The sequence below is a fragment of the Phoxinus phoxinus genome (genome assembly GCF_949152265.1).
Source record: "Phoxinus phoxinus genome assembly, chromosome: 10".
Lineage (NCBI taxonomy): Eukaryota > Metazoa > Chordata > Actinopteri > Cypriniformes > Leuciscidae > Phoxinus > Phoxinus phoxinus.
Window position 1 is genome coordinate 30,856,232 of NC_136885.1, and position 26,555 is coordinate 30,882,786.

The 26,555-nt window shown below is 37.3% G+C and overlaps 1 protein-coding gene across 2 annotated transcripts in view; it reads right to left on the bottom strand.

The window, feature by feature from the left end:
• Positions 1–26,164, bottom strand: part of rims2a (regulating synaptic membrane exocytosis 2a) — a 191,120-nt gene extending 164,956 nt beyond the window's left edge. Inside the window, exons 1-2 of one of the 2 annotated variants that reach the window (XM_079624549.1) lie at positions 25,955–26,164; positions 25,351–25,511 (exon numbers count right to left, since the gene is read on the bottom strand). In XM_079624549.1, the coding sequence (XP_079480675.1) occupies positions 25,351–25,496 (146 nt within the window). In that variant the 5' untranslated portion in view covers positions 25,497–25,511; positions 25,955–26,164. The remainder of the gene's footprint in view (positions 1–25,350; positions 25,512–25,954) is intronic. The other variant, XM_079624553.1, reaches the window with a different exon arrangement.
• Positions 26,165–26,555: the final 391 nt, after the last annotated feature.

The window sequence follows — 26,555 nt, forward strand, 5'->3', positions numbered from 1 at the left end:
CTGTGCAATTTTCCCACCACAAGAGTTCTATTATTGTGGTAAAAACTAAGTGGGCATTTTGTGGCTGGAATAAGAACAAGTGGATTTTGCTGAAAGTGAAAAATCTGGCTTTGTGAGACTAGAAAAAGATGAAAAAGAAAAATACAAAGATGGAGTCCTGATAGATGGGGGGATTTGGGGGAGAGAGACACTCAGCCAGAGAAGGAAGCAAAGAAGCCAGAGTGAGTGAAATGAATTTTGCATCCATCAGCCCGGGATACGGTCAATTGTCCACAGATACAGAGAAAGAGATCAAACAGTGTCCATGTGCAACTCACAGACAGAGTCGACAAACAAGCAAAATAAAGCAGGACTGGTGCATCCAGCCTGCATGTGGATGAAGCTGCCAAAAGCTTTTCGAACAGAGCCATAACAGACTGCAGGCAGCCAATCACTGGAGAGAGTAGGGGAAAAGAGCGGCCAATCACAGAGGAAGCCACAACAAACGCACACGCGGGAATGTCAGAGCCTTGAGGTCGCTAAGAGAAGCCCACACAGAATCATTGCCTGGAGAAAAACTGCAGAATTTGAACCGTTAACAAAGTTCTGCCCCTATATTGTTTGTTTACTAAATGCTTTGGCGAATCAGATTATGATTTTAGTCACCAATATTAATATTCTGCAGCTTTTGCCCCAAAATCAATGCGGAAAATTAGGGAAAAGTTCACAGAATCCGTCTAGGCCTCGCTTAGTGTTACTTACTGGACTGGCTGAGACGTTGCATCTTCTTTGACCCTAAAAATAAATAAATAAAAAGTCAAAAAAAGAGCATGATGACAACAGAAATAAAAGACAACATAAGTCTAACATAATCAAAGTAATAAAAAAATAAAAAAACATGGAAAAACAGTCAAACAAATATCAACACATATGATGTGCAGGGCGGTATGACAGCATATGGATTCAAAGGTGTATCCAATTATAATTTTGTCACATCTCACTTATTATTTTAGGTTTACGGTTGTGAGTCAAAAAATGTTTTTTAACACAGGCAACCTAATATGACTGGTTGGGATTATATAACATCTTATAATATTATATTTTGATATATATACACACACATGGTGAAACTCGAAAAATTTGAATATTGTGCAAAAGTTCATTTATTTCAGTAATTCAAAAGGTGAAACTAATATATTAAATAGACTCATTACATGCAAAGTGAGATATTTCAAGCCTTTATTTGTTATAATTTTGAAGATTATGGCTTACAGCTATGAAAACCTTTTCACAATATTCTAATTTTGACTTTGGGGTTTTCATAAGCTGTAAGCCATAATCATCAAAATTATAACAAATAAAGGCTTGAAATATCTCACTTTGCATGTAATGAGTCTATATATTAGTTGCACCTTTTGAATTACTGAAATAAATGAACTTTTGCACCATATTCAAATTTTTCGAGTCTCACCTGTATACACAGTATATATCTACACACATACATCATATATATACATACATACATATATATATATATACGTATATTGGTCATACCAACCACCCGCCATTACATGTGAAACAAACTGAATATGCAAATAGATATGACCATTATAATTTAAACACACACAAAAAAAGCAAACATGCAAAGACATGGAACACTTAAATATTTGAAATAAAAAGAAACAAATAATAAATAACAGGTAAACAGAAATAAAACAGGGAAATTATCTTTCTGCCCTCCACAGACAAGTCGACCACACAAAGAAAACACACCGTCCACGACACATAGTCCACCAGACTAAATGTGTTGAGCTTAAAACTATATAAATACATAAATAGAATAAATCCACCACAGCATTACCCTGTAATAACTTCAGTAGCATACACAACCCACAAGGAAAGGTTAATGAACCCCCTAAAATCAGATAAAACTGCTCTGAATGCTGTCCTGAATGCATGGTGTACAGTTTCAGATCATGTTGGTAAATCTGGATCCCCTTTATCCCCAGTCAGATCATTTATGCATTTGTCTGTGTGAATTAATGGAAAAAAAAACATCTGAATCTGAAGTTAAATATGGTTAGATTTTCTCCTGAAACATTTTGTGCAAAATGAAAATAAAACAGTGTGACACTGCCCTCTAATGGTCAAATGTCTTCTATTAAGGAAAATATGCCAACCTCTGCAAAAGTGTAGCAGTCTCAGGATTATATATTATATATATATATCATAAATATACCATGGATGGCAAGCAAGCTGCCTTTGATTTCAGTCACACATTAGGTAACACATTGGGTTGAAGCTAATGCCACAATAACTTGCTGAAAATCTGCGCTAGTTAAGCCGTGACTCGCAAGTATTGCGTGTGATGTTCTAACCAAATTACCCTCTTTCTGAGCTGTTCCCAGACTGTTAATTTAACCTCAAATGACTGTCCTCGCTCCTCCTCATCCCGCTCTATTCTCTCAGTATCTCGGCGCTCTTGAGTGGAGGTGGAGACACAGGCCTCATTGATGTGACAGCTATAGAATGAGAGCTGACTCATCACTTTAAATAATACACCCCACATCTCACCATCAGAGTCTCAGCACAGTCCTCTTAAAGGAGCATTCATGCTTATTTCCAACTTAACGTCCATCAGCTCCATCTGTGGCCTTACGTTTGAGTCGGTGTTGTAGAAACTAAATGGGAAATGCATCTACAGCACAATGTGTAATATTCCAAGGAGGTTCAAATTAACATTCATCCAGTACAAAAAACAAGAATGTTTCATGAGAACACGTCAGATATCAAAGATTCTATACATGTTATGTAAACAATGTTTGGTTACACTTTAGTTTAGGGTCCAATTCTCAATATTAACTAACTATTTACTATTACTTTTGCCTCAATAAACTCCTAATTACTGCTTATTAATAGTTAGAAAGGTAGTTGTTAAGTTTAGTTATTTGGTATCGAGGGATGTAGAATATGGTCATGCAGAATAAGGCATTAATATGTGCTTTATAAGTAACAAACAGCCAATATCCTAGTAATATGCATGCTAACAAGCAACTATAGTTACAAGTGAGAAAACTAAACTAAGCTAAAGTGTTACCGAAGTTAATATGTAGAGCCATATTCAGACTGCCAGCAAAAATAAATTCAAATTTGATCCAGATGGGTTTTTTAAAAGTCTAGACAGCCAAAAAAAAAATGAAATATGTTTTTTTTTTTTTTGTTCTCCACATATGGAGGTGGTTTGAAATGCGTTTCGAATCCGATTTTTACAGATCCGTCTCAGTCTGGATGCTCAAATCAGATTTCAAACTGTATTTTCTGTCACTCTTAATGCGACACACAGCGGTAACGTCAAAACTGGTGCCGGAAAAGCTGGAATTATACGGTATTCAAATGGTATGTCCAAAGACTTGGTCATTTCCCTGTGCGACGGAGGAGTTCTGCACCGCAACTCCACAGGGCTATTATTTGGAGAGCGAGATGATGGACCTCCATTTCTCCTGCAACCCATGCAGAACACGCAAAAAAAAGAAAGAAATCTGAACATATCCTAAAACAGACTAAATCAAACATAATATCTAAATGGTGTTTGCTCCATGTAAACAGTGGCCATGATTAAAATAGCATGCATCCGGTGAGAAGTGTGCACAATTTCTGTATGCATTGCACTATATTAATTATGCATGAATTTATTTTGTCATAAAAGATGGCAACATTTGAATGGACACCAATGAAGAACGATGCTTTTTTCCCCGCAGACAGTGTAGTCATGACATCTACTAGCGGAGGCTAACAGTTCCATGCTAACCAGCTAAACCCTGACCTCTTCAGCTATTTCTAGCTGGAAAAAAAGACTAACATCACTTACAACACCTTTTAATAGAATGTTTTTCTTACTTCCTAAAAGCATTATAAAAAGAATATGATATGGAAAACAGGACTCTTTAGAAATGATGTAAGGTCATTCAGAAATGAACATGCTCAGTGTCAGCGATACTGATAGTTTCCATGTTATTAGGAGAGTGTGGCATTGTGAGGTTGTTGAGTTAACCTTTATGCAGCGGAAACACTGATTACACATTCATACAGACACTTCGTGAGCATTACCAAAAATGTGCCGCATATCAAAGCAACCAATAACCACCAAGCTTTAACATTACATGAGAAATAAAACCCATGGCAGGGTTATCATTAACTACAACTAAACACACTCAAAACATTTTTGTTAATTGAATTAAAGCTGAAATAAAATAAAATTAGATAAAAAATAATAATAATTAAAATTAGAAAAATGCTGCATTATTGGTTGAAGTAAAAGCATTACAATTACTGGAAATAAATAAAAACTAAAGCGAACCTAAATAGTAATACTTAAAAATGCTAAAAATAAAAATAAAATACAAAAAAATGTTTTGCATTTTACATTAAATTTTGGTAACACATTACAATAAGGTCTCATTAGTTAACATTAGTTAATGCATTAGTTAACATGAACTAACTATGAGAAATATATATTTTTACAGAATTTATATTTTTTAAATCTTTGTTAATGTTAGTTAATAAAAACATTCATGTTCATGTTAATTCACAGTGCATTAACTTATGCGTTAACAGATACAACTTTCTAAGATTAACTAAGATTAATAAATACTGTAGAAGTATTGATAGTATCCATTGATAGTTCATGTTAACAAATGTTAACAAATTAAACCTTATTGTAATGAAGGGGGTGGATTCCAATCCAAAAGTGTTACCCAAAATTACTAAAAATAGAATTAAAATGAAAACTGAAAATATTGAAAATATAAAAATTAAAGCTAATTCAAAATATTAATACGAACAATAACAGTACATATATATATATATATATATATAATATATATAATAAAATATACACTGACCAGCAGCCCCTGAAAGTGCTGGTGCTCATTATGCAAAGAGGCCAATAACAACATAAGGCTTTTACATAAAAATATTAAAAGCACAGTTGGGAAAAAAAGTCAGACAGTTGGTAGAAAATAGTCATGTGCGAAAAAACAAAGAAATGCATTTGACCTCTTTTTCAGCTGTTCTGTATGAAGCGTGTGTGTGTGTGTGTATACGTGTGGACACACTGGCCTCCTGCTGTCAGCGATGCACAGAAGAGGAAAGTCCTGTTACATAACACAGAGCTGAATCTCTGCATGGGGCAAAATTACTCCACAATTACAGCTGCCAGTGTGCCAGTCTGTGCTGGTCAGTGGGGCTGGCAGTGCCCGCGCTCTCCTCTCTGCCATCACAACCAAAACACAGCAGCATCCACAGCCTTCCCTCCCTTTTCTCTCTATCTCTCAGTGTAAAAACCATTGGAAACCTGATTTATAAAGTAGCATTCTATTTACAGTATTTGTGCAGTATGCAAACTGTATGTGCATTACGAGGACACATGCATTTGAAGAATATAATGATGTGCACAGATAAATAAGTTATATTAAATAATGCAATATTCCATGAAAAGAACTGTCCATTTTGATGTCGTGGTGACTCATTTATGACGCCACAAGCGACATGCAATGTTTAAAAATGAACAGTAAAATACCATTTTTAATTAAAAAAAATGATGAAAAATACAGTTGAATGGCCAATATGTATACTGTTGACATAGGGAGCAACAAGTAAAAAAAATTCTCCTTGGGTACATATGAAATGTACACTACCAATCAAAAGTTTGGTGCTTTTATTGTGTTTTATTCAGCAAGGACACATTAAATTGATCAAAAATGACAGTAAAGACTTTTACATTATTGAAATGTTCATATTTCAAATAAATGCTGTTCTTTTGAACTTTCTATTCATCAAAAAATCTTTTTAAAACATGTATATCAGTTTTCACAAAAAAATTAAGCATCACAATAAGCATTTTCCACCTTGATATAAAAAAAATCTTGAGCACCAAATCACATGATTTCTGAAGGATCATGTGACACTGAAGACTGGAGTAATGATGCTGAAAATTCAGCTTTTTTTATTTATATTGAAATATAAAACCGTTATTTTAAGTTTTAATAATATTTCACAATATTACTGTTTTTACTGTATTTTTTTTATCAAATAATTGCAGCCTTGGTGAGCATGAGAGATTTCTTTCAAAAACGTTTCTTTCAAAAAATCTTACCGACCCCAAACTTTTGAACAGTAGTGTGTGCGCAAATAGCTGTAAATAGCCTGTAATGTTTCTTTAAAGCTCAAACCACAATATTTAAGATAGCAGAATTGTGTGAATGAGTGTGTGACAGTTGGAGGGACAGTATGAGACCACTTGATTTTTATGAATGTGGAAATCTGTGTGTGTGCGTGTGTTCAACAGGTGGCATAATCACAGCAGGAGCTTAGCAGAAATGGTGTAATCTCATGCCAGAAAGAGCCAGGTCAACATGACCTGCACTGTACCATCTGAGAGACCACAGAGCGCCACTGAATAAACACACACACACTTGAGTAAACCACACAAGCTGCCTTAAAGGAATAGTCCACCCAAAAATGAAAATGGTCCCATCATTTACTCACCCTCAAGCCATCCTAGGTGTATGTGACTTTCTTCTTTCAGCTGAACACAGATTAATATTAAATTAAATGAACTATCCCTTTAAGAGAGAGTATGTGTGTGAACACAGGCTCTGTTCCAAAACATTGTGTATTGTGTCTTGCTGCATAATGCCTACATAGCATCCTAACAGAAACTGAGCCTCATAAATGAACAATTTTGAAAGATTTACATGCGCAGCAAAACCATGTGCCGCACAACTAGAGCTTGTCTCCAGAGTTTAGTTTTAGCATGTTGCTATTGGGCTAAAATGTTTTTCCTTAGTATTTTTGTCTTGTTTTCCAGTACAAATATCAAAATATTCGGTAACACTTTAAAATACGGATCCTTCGTTAATGAATAACTACACAGGAACAAATGAGTAACACAATGTTAACAATCTAGTAACTACAGTTAACTAACAAGTAACTCTGATTAACGAATTAGTAATTATAGCACACGGATTTAAGTGGTAGTTCACTATTAACTAATCAATAACTACTATTTTTTTAATACTTCCCAGAGAACTACTGATTTTTTTACAGATTTAAGTGGTAGTTCACTAATAACTAATCAATAACTACTATTTTTCAATACTTCCCAGAGAAATAATGAAAAAAATTCACAATTCATGCAAAACTTAATAACTAATGCAGGAAAAATGACTAGCACTAGATTAACATTACTGCTAGATACTGTACACGAATTATAAATATGTAATAGCGTAGCAGACTTATGATTTGGGAAAGCTGTCAATAATTAGCCTATTCACTGCTGTCTTTTAGAGAACTATTTTAACTAAGTATTAAAAAAATAGTAGTTATTGATTAGTTAATAGTGAACTACCACTTAAATCTGTGTGCTATTAATTACTAATTCGTTAATCAGAGTTACTTGTTACTTAACTGTAGTTACTAGATTGTTAACATTGTGTTACTCATTTGTTCCTGTGTAGTTATTCATTAACGAAGGATCCGTATTTTTAAGTGTTACCAAATATTCTTAAGTCAAGATACTTTTGCCTGAAATGCAAAATGCATTGAGGCAATCAGTCTTATTTTCTGGAAGAAAAGAAAAATAATAATCAAAATAAGTGACTTTTTGCTCAAAACCAGAAAACATGTCTGCCAATGTGGTCAGAAAAATAAAGTTAATTTAAATGGGGAAACAAGATAATTTGTCTGACCACAGAGGCAGATATTTGTTCTAGTTTTAACCATGAACTCTTAATTTTGATGAATTTTAAAATATTTTTAGGATTTACTAAAGAAAAAAAAATTGCATATGCATTTGTAGGAGTTTCCCTTTCAGGTGCAACATTTATGGGAGGAGAGTCTTTAAATGAATCATGGAAGGTGATTTACTAAATTTGTCAACTTACTGGTATATGTGCCATTATTTACCGCCCCAAAAAAGCGTGTCTTAAACCAGATGCTAATTGGTAGATTGCGTTGTTCATTATGGAAATGATGTGTTCTTTAATCTGCACATCGTCAGTAGATCACGCGCAGAACTTTACACTCCCATCGACGCTTTTTTGGAATTGAGCTCTCGCGCTAAGCTGCCCCGTTAAGTAAATCTGGCCCATAATACAGTAACTTATGACATTTTGTATCTCAAGAAAAATTCATCTTGGTTTAAGAATGTTTAGATATTTGTACTGGAAAAAAACACACACAAAAAACGTGTACGCAAATTCCTTTTTGTGTGTGTGTGTGTGTGTGTGTGTGTGTGTGTGTGTATTTTACATTCCCATTTGCTCCAGTAGCTAAAGAAAAAAAAATCTGCAATAGCATTTCTATGAATTTTCTATATGAAAGAAAAACTTTGCAAGATTTACGATTAATTAATAACTATGGAAACATGTTATGACAGTCTGTGAAAAGGTCAGGTTCTAATCAGATTGAGCTAATTGGTGCATGTTAGCATTTAATCAATTATATTTATGATTGACATTTTGCTCACCATCTAATTTTGTATCACTGAGCTTATTGCAAAGCATTATGGGATTATATTCTTTGCAATGCCCCTTAAACAATTTCATCAAAAGGCAGCATCATAATTAAGTTGCCTACATTTGGAACCTTAGAACGCTCCCTAGGTTGGGTTTTGGAACACAGCGTGACCGCATGCAAGCACAAAGGCAGTTCTTGAGCCAAAAGCAAGCTAACTTTACAGCTCGCCTTGCCCTCACACAGTGATGCTTGAAATAGCAGCCGGGTTCAAGGCGGTCCATCATAGCGACAGACACCTGTTCATTAGGACCATTCAGCAGGGTGGCAGGGGAAGTGCCTCCCTTGAACACATTTCCCTTTAAAAGAGGATTAGCACTGAGGGAGCTCTCGATTCCAGCTGTCATCGGTTCCGCAGTGGCATCTGGATCAAAAAGCAATCTCATTTGAGCTGGGAGTGCCGTGATTGGTCGCAGCAGACCCTGGTTAACCTTTGACTGACAGCTTTAAATCCCTCCTCACATTTAGCGCCACCCCATACATCCAGCTTTCAGAAATGCACGTTCACTTTTCAGATCCGTAAGCAGATGTTGCAACATGAACCTAAACACAAACAATCAAGATCATGAGCGTGCAAATGCCAAATGAAAATGGAAAATGGGGCAAACATAAAATGCTGTTAAGGCACAGCACTACTGTACATTTTTCTGTAAATTCTGCCCAGTTTATGTCTATTCCTGCCAAGAATCACTACTACAATTTACAATTCGATCTACATTCGTCACAATTCTGCACTGATGGGAGTCATGGGAGTCACATCCCGATCACCCTGACCACTGATTTGGTCACCCTGTTTACATCTGGTATTAAGATGCGTTTTGGTCGATCGGATCACAATTGGACGATGTTAAATACAGGTGAGAACAGGGGTATAAAACGTTTTAATCTTGTCCACTTTCGACCACTTCCAGAGGCGGTTGAAAACGCATTCGACCAAATTGCTTTCGTAGTGTAAACACTCATGTGGTCAAATGTGTTCGGACAGCCACAAAAGACGACTAGTCTCCGCCTACTGACTTAATGTGTAAACATTAACATTAACATAGCGAGCCAGACGGGATTTAAATTTAGTCGACTGAAGAAGACCCAAGGAAAAACATACCAAGGACAATGTTCTCTCAACATTCCTGATTTCTAACACACACTCAGCGCATTCAGCATGACTCAGGGTTGCAGTGTGAACGTAGCCTAAGCTGGTTTGGGGCACATTTCTGCTGGTCAGGCTGAGGCTACGCTTTCCAGGATTCTTTGATGAAAAGAAAGTAAAAAAAAAAAAAAAAGCATTTGTTTCAAAATAATATCTTTACCGTGTACACATTGTGGTTGTCAAAAGTCAGTTGAACGTGAGGTGTTATAATCTAAACCTGTGGTTACTCTGCTCTGTACATCCGAATTACCCATGAGGCTGTGCTGTTGTCATGCCTGTGGGTGGGGGGAGGATGAGGGAACATCTCTTAAGAGTAAGTTACAATAATAGCCTACATGACTAACAATAGAGCGGTAATGGATACTCCAGTATTGTTGGAGAGCGCAGTTTCCTGTCCCTGTCCAGAACAAGCCATCAGTAAGTTAAACGCTGTCAGTGTGCTTAACACATGTGTTAATGTGGCCACAAACACACACACACACACACACACACACACACAAAACTGTGCCAAAAAGTCATTAGTGGTTACTAAATCCGATCGGATCAGTCAGACATAGGACACCTATCATTTCCCAAAGAAATGATATCCAAAGTAGAATCCATCCCACATGAGCAGTCGACCATCACAACAAAAACAGCGTAATGCGGCACGCAAATACACATGAACCACGGCATTAAAGCAACAGAACACCCCAAAACAAAACAAAAGGTTTATCATCATTTTAACACGGCATCCCATTGGCCGATCTAAAACAACTGGAATCTGTCTTTCAATGATTGAGATTGGAAGAAGATTGACAGATTAAATTAATGTCTTTAAATGTTCCCTTCAAATCCTGGTCATATGAAGGAGTTGAATAGGAGTTCAATAAAGAGTATGCCTTTAAAATGTATTTAGTTTATCATCATCTAAATGTATGAGAATCACAGTAATAAAAAGCACCATAAAGTTAGCATGTAAGTTGTCCATACAACTATGAAATTTGGAAAACATGAGGGTGAATAAATGATGCCCGAATTGTAATTTTATTCATTTACTGTAAAAAGCAGTTGTCATTCGCAAATTAAAAATTTCTTGTAAAAATAAATGCACATATATAAGCTCTCTTTATTTATCTCTCTGTTGTGATAAAAAAGAGATCAAGCAAAAATGAACATTTGGTCATCCTTTACTTTTTACTCTTGTGTTGTTCCAAACCTGTTTGCATTTCTTTCTTTTGCAGAATACAAAAGAAGAATATCTTGAAGAACGTTGAGAACCAAACAACATTGGGTTCCATTGACATCCATTGGTCAAACATAGTTTTCAGACATTTCTGAAAATATCTTCATTTACAGGTTTGGAAGGACATGAGGGTGAGTAAAGGATCAGGCATCAGCTCTCAGTGCTGCTGAATCTGATCTTACAGAGTCACAGACCAGCACAATCTCATCTCAGACTGACCGCCCACTGACCATCTGATACATGTCCACCAAAATAGCAAGAGCTGCTGAAATAACCAGTCACAATTCCAGTGTCACAGTCATGTTTACAGGTTAACAGCTAGGCTGCTACAATGAGCATTTCTGGGGAAGAACTAGTCACTAGGCAAGGTTCATGGCACTGTGCTTTTAACAAAACTGAGCGAATCAGATTTACGAGCAGAACTACACTACCGTTCAAAGTTTGGGGTCAGTAAACCTGTTTTAATGTTTTTGAAAGAAGTCTCTTCTGCTCACCAAGGCGGCATTTATTTGATTAATCATAAGGTAAAACAGTAATATTGTGAAATATTATTACAATTGAAAATAATTTTAAAATGTAATTTATTCATGTGATGCAATGTCATAACTCCAGTCTTCAGTGTCACATGATTCTAATATGCAGATTTCTTGCTAAAGAAACATTTCTTATAATTATCAATGTTGAAAATCAATGTTGCTGCTTCATATTTTAGTGAAAACCATTATACCTTTGTTCAGTATTTTTTTAACAGCATTTATTTGAAATATTTTTTTTAACATTATAAATGTCTTTACCTTTTGGTCCATTTAATGTGCTCTACGTGCAAACATGAATGACAGGAATTTATGGAAGAGAGGATGATTTTTAGCACATAGTGACAAATTCTTTTTGGATGCTTATAGAGCTGATGGGTATTATTGCCCATCTCCTTTTATGCTAAATGGAAGATAAAGAGCTTTAGAACGATATGAAGGTGAGTAAATAACATTTTGGGTGAACTGTTCCTTTAAGAATATGCAAAAAGTTTTTTAAATACTCTCCAAATGGAGCAAAGAGATTAGATTGAGAAAATGGGCCAGACACAACTCAAAAACCCACTGCTTCACAGAAATAATAATATCCTTAAAGGGATAGTTCACCCAAAAATTAAAATTCTGTCATCTTTTACTCACCCTCAAGTTGATCCGTATGAATTTCTTTCTTCTGCTGAACACAGAAGATAATATTTTTAAGAATATGGGTAACCAGCCATTGATGGACCCCATTGACTTCCATGGGGGAAAAATACTATGGAAGTCAATGGGGCCCATCAACCGTTTGGTTACCGACATTCCTCAAAATATATTTTGTGTTCAAAAGAAGAAATTCATACAGGTTTGGAACAACTTGAGGGTGAGTAAATGATGACAGAATTTTTTCAATTCGGAACATTGACACTTCATTGTTTATCTTTTACTCTTTTGTGCGAACACTTAAACAGACTAACATACTCAAATACATGAAAATAACCTGTGGCACCAAGCAGAATTATAGTTATGTGTATACAAATCAACCATTTCAGACAGAACAGGTCCTAAACTTCAACAGCACGACCTCTATATAAACAAGCTTGCATGTGGGTCACACTGTTGATATTCCATGAACCCATTTGTTTTTTAAAGATAAGCTCATTTTCATCCTATTATTATAGAGATGGTAATCCCCTGTGTGACCATCACAGGAACATGTGAGAACACTAAATGCATGTCAAATTGTGCATTTGATCTGATTAGATATTGCATAAACAATGACAGGGGGTTTCCGAAGCAAACACTTCAAACAGCATCGTGTTCTTTCTGCTCCTGAAGTCCACACCATGGAATCATGCATCAGATAAAAGTTAGTTTCTTAAGGGGATGAAAGAGAGGAAGATAGAGTTGAAAAAGAAGCTAAAAACTGTTTTACGAAAAGCTACACTGCCGTTCAAAAGTTTGGGGATGTTTATTTTTATTTTATTTGAGCAGCAAATCAGTATTAGAATGATTTACAAAGGATCAAGGACACTGAAGACTGGAGTAATGATGCTGAAAGTTCACAGGAATCAATTAGATTTTAACTATACTAAAATATATAAGTTATTTTAAATTCACAGTATTACAGTTTTTAAATGCAGCTTTGGTGACTTCTTTCAAAATCATGTAAAAAATCATACCATCCCCAAACTTTTAAACTGTATAGATAAACACTCTCATCCCTCGCTTCTTCTATAATTCCCACAATCCCTTGCAAAAAAACTGCAACACATCTCCCACTGAGAGTACATTGCTCACTTCATGCTAGTGGAAACTTAAAGTAAGTATCATAAGGACCAAACTCCAAACAGGCAACCCGTTCTGTCTAAAGTGATGTTTAAAGTATCACCCGAGTGTGTTTGACATCTCTTTATTAAACAGTCATTCTGTGGCATCATGGGAGGTGAATGTTGCCTAATGCAATGTGATCTGACTGCGAGTTCTTCTACTACCCCAACAGAGCAAAGAGAGAGCGACTTCAGTCCAAAGCTATTTATAGTCGCCCATGAATAACGTGAGGCTCTTCAGGATTTGCATGCAATCAGCTTCAGATGAACCGGTGCCACATCACACTCTCACATTTCTGCGCTCATATCCGCTGGCCAGCACACACACACACAAGACCTGCTTCCCTCCGTTGCTTCACTGTCATTCTCTTGACACGGGCAAGAAAGAAGTCAACCAAGTCATTTTACTTCTGGTGTCAATCGGAGATTTAAGAGCTACAGAAAACAATCTCTTTAATTTCATTCACTTCTGCACATTGTATAATTTCAGAAGATTTCTGAGTATTGTGAATAAGTCATGTGGACCACTTTTATGGGTCATTTTTCAGATTGAACATGAGGGTGAGTAAAGGCCCGTTCACACCAAGAACGAGAACTATAAAGATAACTATATTAGCGTCCACACCAACGTACGGAAATGTTCCGTTTATAATAAGCATGTGCTGCAGTTCTGTCGTCTGTAGCTTTAAATGCTCAAGCTTGTTAAAGCAGGATGGATTCTGATTGGCTGTCGTCAATTGATTGGCTGTTTTCATTGTTTATCAGCTAGAAAAAAATCATTCTTAGGCCCTGTTTACACGTACATGGTTATTTTGAAAAACGGAGACATTTCCCTTCGGTTGTGCCCCTCGTTTACACGCAAACTGAGAATTCTCCTCTGAAAACGATTCTTTCTAAAAACTCCAGCCAGAGTGGAGATTTTGGAAAACTCAGTTTGCACGTTTGCATGTAAACTGAGAAAAACTGAGTTTTAGGCAGTCGACGTCACAGTATGCGACAGAACTTGCACTGCGTCAAAAGTGCGACCTATATTTTTGGGATTCTGATTGGCTAACGTGGGCTTGAGCTTCTCGTTGCACTGCCACCTATAGGTTTCGCATGCTCTTGGCGGCATATACATGGGTTCGTGTAAACTAACACTTTTCTGAAAACGGAGAGGGTGAAATGTCCGTTTATGAAAATAACCGGCCACGTGTAAATGTAGCCTGAAAGTGATTCCAGTTATATCATTCCTCTTTGTCATTATCAATATATAGTTATAGTGTGGACTCTTTATTAGAACTGGATGAATAGAATAGACTGAATAGAACTGTATGAACGTGCTTTAAATGTTGTCAGAATGATTATTTCCCGTTAACTATCTCTTTAAGTAGCCTGTCTGTAATCACTATGGCGATTTACATAAACACAAAGACTCTACATGCCCATAGATGTAAAGCAAACTGAGAAACATCAAGGCAGATTGCATTTGTGCCAGACCGCTTCTAAACGCTACACACTCTCCGTGTTTCCCAGTGCGCCGGGTCAGTCTTATGCAATAGCCGGGCAGAACTATACAGCAGGAGTGTTGGGTTTCTCAGCGCTGTGACGTAGCGCTCTGTGTACTATACTCACGCTGGGCGCTTCCGCTGCACAGGAAACTGGCTGACTTCTGGTTTACTCATACACTGCGTATCACAGCATGTTAGTTTGAGGTCATTTATTCTGTTTTACTGATGAGTCAACAAATGTTTCCTGGATCTAGTGCACACATAAGCATACAGTGTATATCTACCTTATGTTCAGTAATTAATTCCTAGCATACTGCACAACATACGTGGTTTTATAGAGGAAACAGTAATGTAGGCCTATGCCATACTGCCGTCACATGCCCTCATGTTTAATTCTGTTTTTTTGCATTTTTAATTAGCTTTTGTTTAAAAATGTTTTTATTTTTGACAGTCCAATTAAATAAAAATCACAGCTTATATTACTTCTGGTTCATTCACTACATGGAAATGGAAAGTCTGGTCAAGCACATTGCATTGTGGGATACATTAGCTCATTTCAGTAGCATAATAGATTATTTCAGTTAGCTGACTATAGGAAAATCTCTTTAAACTTTTGAGTTTGAGCTCATTCATTTAAAAATTGTAAAAAATGTAATAAATTTTTTTTTAGAAAGTTTGAACGAGCTCTACTTTTCATTTTAGTTTTCCATGTTCATTTTTCTATGTTTTCATTTCAGTTCTGACCTTTGCGTTTGTGTCTGACGTCTTTTGCAGCATGACACAGTGTTCTAAACATGCGGTCAAATTAAAGGTACACTATGTAAGTTGTTCCAAATTTACAACATTTATATAATGAGCTAGATTGAATGACTACGGTATGCCTATAATAAGAAGTGTTTATATTCAGACTATTTTAGACCGGGACGACAACAGCTGCGGAGTAGCCCAATAATACCTGCGTGATAGACATAATCAGAGAGAAGTAGCTCTGGAACCTCATAAGTGACTGATTTAGAACGGTAGCATTTACACTTCAGGTTTTGATGCCCAATTCAGATTTGTTGACTATATCCTCTTTTTTTTTTTTTTTTTACGACCAACTTACATCTTCTTTTAAAAGTGACCCATATCCGATATTAGCATTTACACACTATTCACTTGGCAAAACAACCCAAGGTAGACATACTCACTGACCCGGAAAAGCTTAGGCCAAAATTGAAGTAAAAACGGCAATGGACACAGATTAAATGATAATATAAGCTTTTGCTTTTCGCTCCATCTTTAAAGGTCAGCAAAACATTGGGTTGAGTTTTTCGTACTCCAATGCGCCACTGAAAAGAGTTGATGTCAATCGCCACCGTTGCTTTTTCAATGATGTACGACTCGCATTGACAAGGAAATATCCGATCTGTCTGCTTACATGGCAGACACAAATGCACGTATCCGATTCATATCAGATTTATTTCCACATATGAATGAGGCCTGAAACCGATCTGAGAATATCGGAATCCATGTGCTTTTTTTCCTGCTTACATGTCCTTGGGTCATATTGATCTGTGCTATATGGGAGTATAAAAAAAACTGTAATGTAAATGTGGCCTATAGTGTACATCAGCAGCAACAGAAGACTTGATTCGCAATTGGATTCAAAAGAGTTGCATATTGCTAAGCTAATGATACAATAAAGGTAAAACTACACTGCTTTTACTTTGTCTGCCTTTTTAGATAAATATTTCCACTGAGCACATCGCAGGCAGCTCTCTAGATTCTGAAACAAAACATCAAATGTAGGAAATATAATAGAAAGGTAAAAAACTTAGCATTATCACATGCATTAAATGTAGTGTGAACAGCAGGGGAGAAGAGTGGGTTACTTTAGAAAAGAGCGAGAGAGAGAAAGAGATAAACAGAAAGAAATGAGAGAATAGGTAATAAAAGGTGACAGAACATGAACGAGTCACGTATAGGAAGGCGAGTCGAAACGAGAGGAGGGCAGAGGTAATGTGGACAAACAGAAGCTCTCAGCCATCATAAAGCTTGCTCTCAATGAAAATGCTTATTTAACCTAATTATGTAGCCTTCTAGACATGCAATCCCAGAATGCAGTGCAACAATCTCAGTGAAAAAAAAATCCAATATGGTGGACTAGAGAAAATATTTAACTTACTATTCTTTCCATACTGAAAAGCATTGTAAATATGTAAAAATTACTTTTATATGGCTGGGTATAATTATAGATTTATCTATTTTAACCAATTGTCCTTTTGATGAACCGATATTGATTCTTAAATCCCAAGGCTCAATCTTTTAGTCTGCGCTGTTGTCAGTTTCAGTGAACAAAACTTCACTAAACATTATTTGTAGTGTGCCTGCCATCCAAAAACATTAGCAATAAGCTTTGTCTTTTGTTGCTTTTGAAATAAAACAAAGACACAGTTTACAAAATCAACCCTAACATCAGAGGGTATGCTGAATCGGTACAATACAACTTAATAAAATGTATCATGGTTCAATCAGAGTTTCAATCACGGAGAGATGTCAACAGAACAGCTTGTAAACAATGTCATGTATTGTAACATCACATTTACCTCAGGAAAACCATTCAATGACCATAGCTTGATAGTTAGCAAGAAAAAAGTTATGACAGCCACCATTTATTATGCAAAATTCACTTTTACATGGCGTTTAAACATAAATGTGTTTCGACAGTGTGTACACATCCACCCTATAATGGTAAAAATCCACCCATTCCTCTTTTTTCAACCCCATAAATCATAAGCAGTATCTCTTTTGTAGCGTCACAAATGCTTAAGCCCCGCCCACGACTGCTGACGGACTCTGTCCTATTAGCATAGACCCCGCCCTGAATGAGCTGTGCACAGTCCGCCATGTTTATCTCCTCGCCAGAGCATTTAACAACAGCAGTCAAGTAAGAAATGTATTCTTATTAAAACTTCTCAGAGCAGTGAGTGATCTTTTGGTTTTCTTTTGTTGTTTGATTCATATTAACAGCATATATAGTACTAGTAGGTACAGTATATTATGCTGCTTACACAGATCTTTTATAAACATGCAATTTCTTTACTTGCTGTTTAAGTTTACAGACATAACCGACTGTGTTTGTGATCTTTGTGTGTTTTTGACATAACCTTGTGTGTATTTGACAGTTTAAGTGTAATAACACGTGAAAGAGAATTTAGTTTAAAGAATAATTCCGGTATTTAACACCTTGAGTCTATATTGTAGTTTGTTTTGGATGAACAAGAGTGGTGGACAACATTTTTTTGACAATGGTTCCTCTCTCGAGTTTTTGACTATAATAGAATTGGCCATGGACCCATTTAACATTGGAGTCAATGGGCATGTCCGAAAATGTCATTAAAACAGCCAATAATGTTCGTTTACAAAACTGTTAAACTCACCGAGTGGTTGGTGGTGTTCGTTGATGATTATAAACAATATATCGTCGCAATATATGATTCCAATCCGTTTATTTTGCTATAGTGGAACTATTTTTTCAGACACTTCACAACCGTGTAACTTCCGCTCAATATTTGAATCTGAAGCGTTAGCACACTCCCGACCACTTGATGGCGATAACTGATGTTTATGTCTCGCGGGACACTCACGGTCACAGTCGAGTTCAACTTCATATTGCACTGGTCAGTGGTCACGTCTTTCAATATTTTCAAGGTTTTGTTTGTTTATTTCGCTTACTCTCCCGGAGCACAGTTGCTCTGCTCGCTAGCCTTATGAGAAACGGAAGTGAGCAAAAAGACTACATCGACCAAATGTAAACAGCCCCCTTTCCGTTTCCGGTAGCGCATTTATATTAACGAGCACTCAGTCCTTCAACAGAATTCAATGGGATTTTACAAAATGATGAATAAAACACGACAGAAACTGTATTTCGCAACACTTTTTGTTTCTGGAACATCAACTAACATCACTAATCACTCGGTGAGTTGCACAGTTTTGAAAACTAATGTTAAAGGTTGTTTTAATGACATTTTCGGACATGCCCATTGACTCCAATGTTAAATGGGTCCATGGCCAATTCTATTATAGTCAAAAACTCGAGAGAGGAACCATTGTCAAAAAAATGTTGTCCACCACTCTTGTTCATCCAAAACAAACTACAATATAGACTCAAGGTGTTAAATACCGGAATTATCCTTTAATACTGAAACGGCGCCAAAAGGAGGGTGGGGAGCAGCAGCTCATTTGCATTTAAAGATACATGCACGAAAAAAGCATGTTTTTCCTTCCACTCAAATTTTTATTTTTTTTTGAAAATGTATAATAAATAATCCATGGGGTATTTTGAGCTGAAACTTCACAGACACACTCTGGGGACACCCGAGACTTAAATTACATATTTTAAAAAGGGGCATAATAGGTCCCCTTTAAATGTTCATATTTCAATAAAAAAAAAACATGGAGTAGAAAAGTGATTATATCATTAAAAAGTGATTATTATAACGTTTTTATTATAAAAACCTACCTTATGTGCAATTTACATGTTTGTCTACAAATCAGTTGTTAGGCTTCAACCTTTAATAGTAATGTACTAGTCTCAGCCTCAGACGTCACGCCCACGGAACGTTGGCTAAACGTCTGATGCATATGGTACACTTAACTGGAAACACTTCAGGAATGTCGAAGTCGTCATCGGATTGGTTGAATTTTATCGGATTTCCGGGGTGCGCGAGTGTCGCGTTTATTTTCGGTCCGCTGGGAAACAAAGCGCAGACGTGTGATTGCGGAAAAAAACTGTTGTGTTTACATGAGTGACAATGAGCATTTATCAAGATCAGCTAAACGTAGAAAGTATGCGAGGTTCACGGCATAGACTCTTTAAGAGATTATTTTATCTTTAAGAGATTTTCTATGCTGACTGACTTGTTGCACGCTGGTCTGTTGTTGTGGGGACATTTCCACGCCCCGAAACGTGACGCTGAACGAAACGAACTGTAATTGGTTGTTTGACATGTCGGTCAAACGGCCTTATGGGCGGGCCTTGGCCAAAGAAAGTTGCTATGAATTCCAGACCTTCAGCCGTCAGTCTGAAGGTCTGGCTACGCGAGACTAGTAATGTACCAACTGACAGGATTCCCTGTAGTTTACATCATTAGTATTCTAGATATTTGAACCGAGATCGAATTTAAATCGAATCACAAGTTTGTGAATCAAAATCGAAGTATTGCTTTATGTGAGCAGCATGATTTGATCCTGCACTACTGTCAATGTGCACTACAGTCTATTTTCATTGTATAATGCTGTCTTAGAAGACAGCTACCTACTGTATCTAGGCCATAAGGCAGCTCACTAGGTTTTGGAACAGAGCTAAAAGACACACCCTCAACTTCTGGTTAACCAACACCCGCTGTTTTTACAAACCAGCCCATTAACATCCCGTATGCCAGCTAGCACGCTGATGGAAGATGCTAATGAGCAGGACGGAGCCATTTGGTGTGTGTTCTGCAGTGTGGATTGAGCCTCACTGCGTCCCCCTGGGGGCGACAAGATGTGTGTGGGGGAGGGGGTCTCACGGAGGTTCTTTACATGGTATCGGGGGATGCCATGTGTACTACAATTCTGGTCACAACGTTCCTCACTGTTGAAATGTACAGATGGGTTTGAGGAGGGGTTCCTGACGGGAAATTATTTCAATGTATGAGCAAATGACAGCCTCAGACAGCAAATGACAGCATGACCGCAGTCCAATCAGAGACTGGCTGATCCATAAAACTGGCAAACACTAGAAGCAAATCGGCAGTTCCAATCAGGTTGACGCCCGAGAGTTGTGGGTCCAGGGTCTGTCTCGAAACAAATGCATATTCATGCAATGTTAAAGGTGCTGAATGTAATTGTTTTGCCTGTACTAAAGCATGAAAATACCATATGTTTGCAGATATTTAGGAAAAATGCTAAGTTCAAATACCGTATTTTCCGGACTATAAGTCGCACTTTTTTTCATAGTTTGGCCGGTCCTGCGACTTATTATAGTCAGGTGCGACTCATATATCAAAATGAATTAATACTGACTGAGATGAACCAAGAGAATACATTACCGTCTACAGCCGCGAGAGAGCGCTCTAGTTGGCGGAGTTGTTCAGAAGCGACACCGAGGAAGAATTCGATGGATTCAGTGTTGTGGAATGAGATTGCGGGAGCTTGGTCTTTGTTTACCGGTAACTTGTCAGAAACAATGTTTCAAAGTTTGCCAGGTTAGTGGCATCAAATCTTTGATACTCAAGTATTTGTTTAATTACTTAGGAGCAAATAAGCTAGATATCCAAGAAAAGAGTATAACTGTATTCTGGCAAACTGTACAAAACAAACTGTGGTTGACAGCTATACATGTTGGTCACATGGTCTTCATGTCTAAGAATGAGTTGCAAACGAGAACGGCAAGTCAAAAGTCTGGCTATGTGAGAAAGAGACAGAAAGAATAGGTGAATTTAGGTGGCTGTGGGAAGCACGCACCAACTCGAGCACACTTACTTTCAAAGGGTGATACAGGTCTCGTTCTTACCCATAGGCCTCAGGGATCCCAGAGGGAGAGGGGCAACCCCCTGGACACAGCAAACCTAAAACAACTGCTCTCTCAATGCAATCTCTCTCCAGTCAAATCTCTTAAACATCCCGTCTCTTTCATACTCTATAAACACCTCCCTTGGCATGCTCTCACTTTCAGCAACTAAAACTCTCCCTCACTCTCAATCTCTCTCTTACTGGACTTGTTTCAATTTCTTTGTGGCTCATCCAGTGAAGATGACAGGAAGTTGGCAAACACTTCTACAGAGGGCTTCTTCATCTCTTCATTCTCCCAGGATTCCCTGATCTGGCTTCCAGCCACTGTTGAGTGTTTATGTTTATGCCTCTTTAAAAATAAAAGGAACATCCTGTGGCCTGACTGCCGTGGTTACGCTGAGATGTACGGTGCAACAACCAGGCTTAAAACTCTCATTAATGTCCAGTCAACCTGCTTGTTCTCCATTACCACCTTGACTAGACAACATCTTATTCCAGAACTATCATGCTAATGAGCAAATATGATGCATGAAAACATACTGTGAACTTTGTTCCCAGTGCAGAAGAGCTTTAATTGAAACTAAGCTGCAAAAACGGCTCATTCAGAACTTCCACAAATCAGAAAGATGCTTTAACACAGTTATGATTGGCCACATTTCCCAACCATCATGGCAAGGAGGAAGTATGACAGATGCTATTCATCCTAGACACCAGGAGAACTAATTAAAAGAGTATAGTGGTATATTCTGTCAAATCTTGTGCTATTGCTGTCTGTGTGTAGCACCTTCAGCTCTGCAGAACCTTCTGAAAGGAGCAAAAATCAGCCTGGGGTGCGTTTCCAGAAAGCAAGTTTCATCATTATCAGCATTGATACACGAGTCTGTGTTTCCCTAAACCATAGTTCCAATGAACATTCGCAAATAGCATCACAAAGTTGTGTGGTTGGAAGAATATTTTATTGTTTGCATGACAATAATAAATCCTTATCTTGAGCAAAATCAGCAAGCTGAGATTCAGCACAATCTATATCTTTTATTCCGAATATATACAAATGCCATTTACGTCATCAAGTTTGTCAAGAGATTTAAAGCGCCATTTTTGAAGAGTGCGCATGTGCGTACTAGTGCTTAAGAACGAGCCTATGATTGAATCTGAATCTGTTGAACGACAAATTTGCGACAATGCGGTTTTGGGAAACAGTCATGACTAGCTAGTTGATTTCAAACGATGCATCGTGCTATGACAGTTCAGCAGCGAGTTAAGTCATTGTACGGGAAACGCGCCCGTTTAGTTCCTATGAAGCTAGCCAATCATTACAGAGGTTGTACGAATAGAAGTCTTAAAAATACAGTAGCTAAATCAGTCAATTCAACTGGAAATAGTTATAAAAAATTAAAGTCCACTTAAGTTAGTCAAGGTTTTATGTGCCAAAACTCAGTTCCTGAAGGGGCCACAGTCCTGCAGAGTTTAGCTTCAACTCTAACGTTAAACACACCTGATCCAGCTAACCCAAGATCATCTGAGAACTACAGCAGGGTTTGGCCTGCAGGACTGTGGCCCTCCAGGAACTGAGCTTTGCACCCCTGGTTTAAAGGAAAAAATAAATTATGCAAATTATGATGATATGGCCCTTTAAAATAACACAAATGAAAGCACGGCCTTGTGGACCAGCGATGAGAATGTGACCGGGCCTCGAGTCACATGACACGGGCAGCAGCTCTGCACATTCACTGTTCAGTATAAGTAACAGTCAGGGGCCAACAAGCCGCCGTGTTGTTGTGTAACTCTACACCGGCCGTTTGCACACTACTCTAGAAAAGATCAGAGTCCTCGTGACTGCGTCCACACTGATGCTAACCAGCCATCAGCCTCCCTTATATGACATCAGCACATCCCTCTCGCTCTCTCCAAACCATGAATGGTGGATGTGTGTGTTTAAGACGGAGGGATCAAGTGACTCACCTAAAACACACACACACCAGCAACGAGGTGGCATTCGGCTTTACGTGTGTGACTCATGTTTACATCACTTATTGCACGGAATCGGCCCTATTTCCATGCTGCAGTGTTAATATTTACCTAATGATAGATAGAAGCACGTCTCCACACCCTCACAAAAAAGTCTGTGAGCTAAAGACACTGCGGTTGCTCATATTTCCTGTTTGAATCATAGAGTCTGTGCAAACATTTATTGCAAACTGCTACCAAATCACTAGCTGGGGGAAATCAGATAAGTCATTAACCATAATTAACCTTAAAACATTACCTTGTTTTAAGATGGCGTTAAGAAATTGTAAACATAAACAAACATTTTCAACTAATCAATGACTTAAAGCTGATCACCTGTATATGTATCACACAAAAAGGCTGGTAAACAAAAAACACATAATACTACTGATAAACAATTCAGGTCTTTAGGTTAAAGAAACTAATGTCCATATTAGTTTGCATATCGCACTATAAATTGATTTATAACATGTATGTGTCATTACCAGTGTTGGGTGTAACGCAATACAAGTAACACAAGTTACATAATCAAATTACTAACTAGTAAAGTAACACAATACTTTTAAATTTACAACAAAATACTTGTATTTTACAAGAAATGTAACAAGTAATTTACAAGTAATTTACAAGAAATTACTTTTTTCAAAGAAGTAATGCAAATTACTTTTCCTATTTATTGACACAAATATACTTTATGTATTTAATGTAAATCTATTAAGCAATGCCTTTGTTGATGAGCTTCGATAAGCAAAAATGACTTTATAGATAAACATCACATTTGTGCTTCTTTTTTGTTTTCTTCTCCTGCATCTTATTCTTCTGTAATCCAATAGAATGTCAGCGCAGCTGAAAGGTTTGTTTGAGCTGCGTCCTACTGTACATGCATGAATTGTTCACTTATTTCACTTTTGGTGTGAAAAGGCCTTTACATTTGTCAAAAGTAGAACTTTTTTTGTTATTAAAAAACAAACAAGCAAGCCCAGCCGGGAAAAAGTAATGCAAAATTACTTAATATTGCAAAATTACGCAATATTGTAATGCAATACTTTAAAAAGTAACTTTCCCCATTTACAGTATATACATAATTTAATTCATATATACATCATAAAATAATACAAAAGCATCTGGGTTTGCCTAGCATGTTATAAACATGAAACCAGACCTTTCTAAACATGAAGTTGTTTTGATTGTATAGCAGGCGTATTCAAAAAGAACATTTCAGAGAAGAATTGTTGTGACTGGTTTTAAATCATGGGATTAATCATAATTATTTTATTCTATTGACAGCCCTAGATACAATAATCTTTGTGGAAAGGTTTAGATTTACATTTTGACATAAGGTAGCCAAATCGCTTAATTTTCAAGCAATGTTTATATTTTATGTTATTAAAATGTCACACATACTATTTCTTTCATGCAAATGGACCTTTATACATTATAAAATATAGTTGGCTTTACATGTTAAAGTGACGAAGTCTCTAACAAGATGAAATATTTGAGGGTCCCTGGCATCCAACACCCCCTGCTGTATTGAACCATTTCCCCAGTTCCTAAACATCCGCAAAAATGCCCGAGAACATATTTCTGGAAAAATCCAACCAATAAAGGAATATAATAGCATTCCAATAAATTTTTTTGCAATTATACCGAACAACTTTAAATTGTCCATGTTTCAATCAGAACGGCATTCAATGGGTCTGTAAGTCAGTGGACAGCGCCGTCGTGCTGAAATCTCTGGCGCCGCAGCCTCACGCTCGGGTCAAAACAACATTAGATATTCACATCGATTAAACCGCAATAGCGTGCTATTCTACTATGAGCTGTCATTATGAAGTGGGCACTTGTAGACAGGCAAAATGGCGCATAATACAATCCCAGAGCTGAGAATGAAGCATACAGGCCTGATCTCCATATGACTAATAAACACAAGTGTGATTCTAAACCCCCAACACACGGGCTCAATGTTTCAAATCAAACGAGGGATCGTTCACACCTCATTCCCTCAGCTCGAGATATATTTCCTTTTCACATATAGAATCCATAAAGCTCTTACTTCAGCATGGACTGCTCCTTCTCCTCCTCTTTCTTCTGCCTGTCCATGACACCGAGGATGATCTTCCTCTCCTCCTCGGTGAGGTGGCTCAGGTCCGGCATCTCCGGCAGGACAGGCCCGCTGTGGAGCCCGGCTGGAGCAGACATCTTTACACGCCGATGCTGAAGAAGATCAATAACCAGACTTAATCCATGATGAATGCAAGGTCTATTTGATCAATCATCAGTGCATTTTGGTTGCTCAGGAATCAAAGCATTATAACCCACCACAGCAGCATCTCTGATGACCGTTATGGGGTTTTACAACACTATAAAATAGGTTAAGTTATTACACGGCTATTGCAATGATAACAATGCAAGCTCATAGACTAGAAATATAAGGTAGATTTTACAGCATTAGATCAATCATTCTATGAGCAATAGAAGAATGGATACAGCTGGTCCGTTTAAAGGTGATGGCTACTGAAATTCACGCAATCCTGTTTAATATTCTCCTCTTCCTCAATGCAAAAAGAAAATGAATAAAGCATCGATGCATTATGAATAAAATAGCAGATCTCAGATGTAATTCCAGATCTCAGTGAGGATGGGAAAGCGCCTCTTGCCTTTTATTTGGCCATCATCCTGTTCAATCCTGTCTAACCCATCGCTGTCATCGTCCTGGAAAAGTTCTTTTGCATCTCATAATAAATGTTTGTTTCCCTTTTGTGTCCCTCTGCTCCGGTGCCTCGCTTTCCTCCAGGTTTGGTGATTCTTGAAGATATCTTAAACACACAAAAATGGATGCAGCGACAGAGAATCCCAATTGGAAGAGTGTGGGCGGAGCAAAGATGCCCGGCGAAGGCTTTACGGGTTTACCAATCGTGCTATGGCGAAGGCTTGACTGTTAATATTCATGAGGCAACGTTCGATTTGGGATGAAACTCGACGTCAGCACGGTCTATTTGATATTTAAAAACATATTATTCGCCATTGGAACGGATGCACTAGACGTCAGCGTTGCATAATTAATATTCAGGAACTAAATCTTTTTCTCATTCAATGCCAGGAAATAATAGATAGGCTATTTGTAGATTATCAAGTGTCCCATTATAAATAATAAACAAAACAACTTTCCCCTTTCATTGAATAAACCTTCCAGAATAACGCTGAACAGAAAGTGACAAACAATGACAAGTGTATAATACATTCAAATTAAATCTTCCA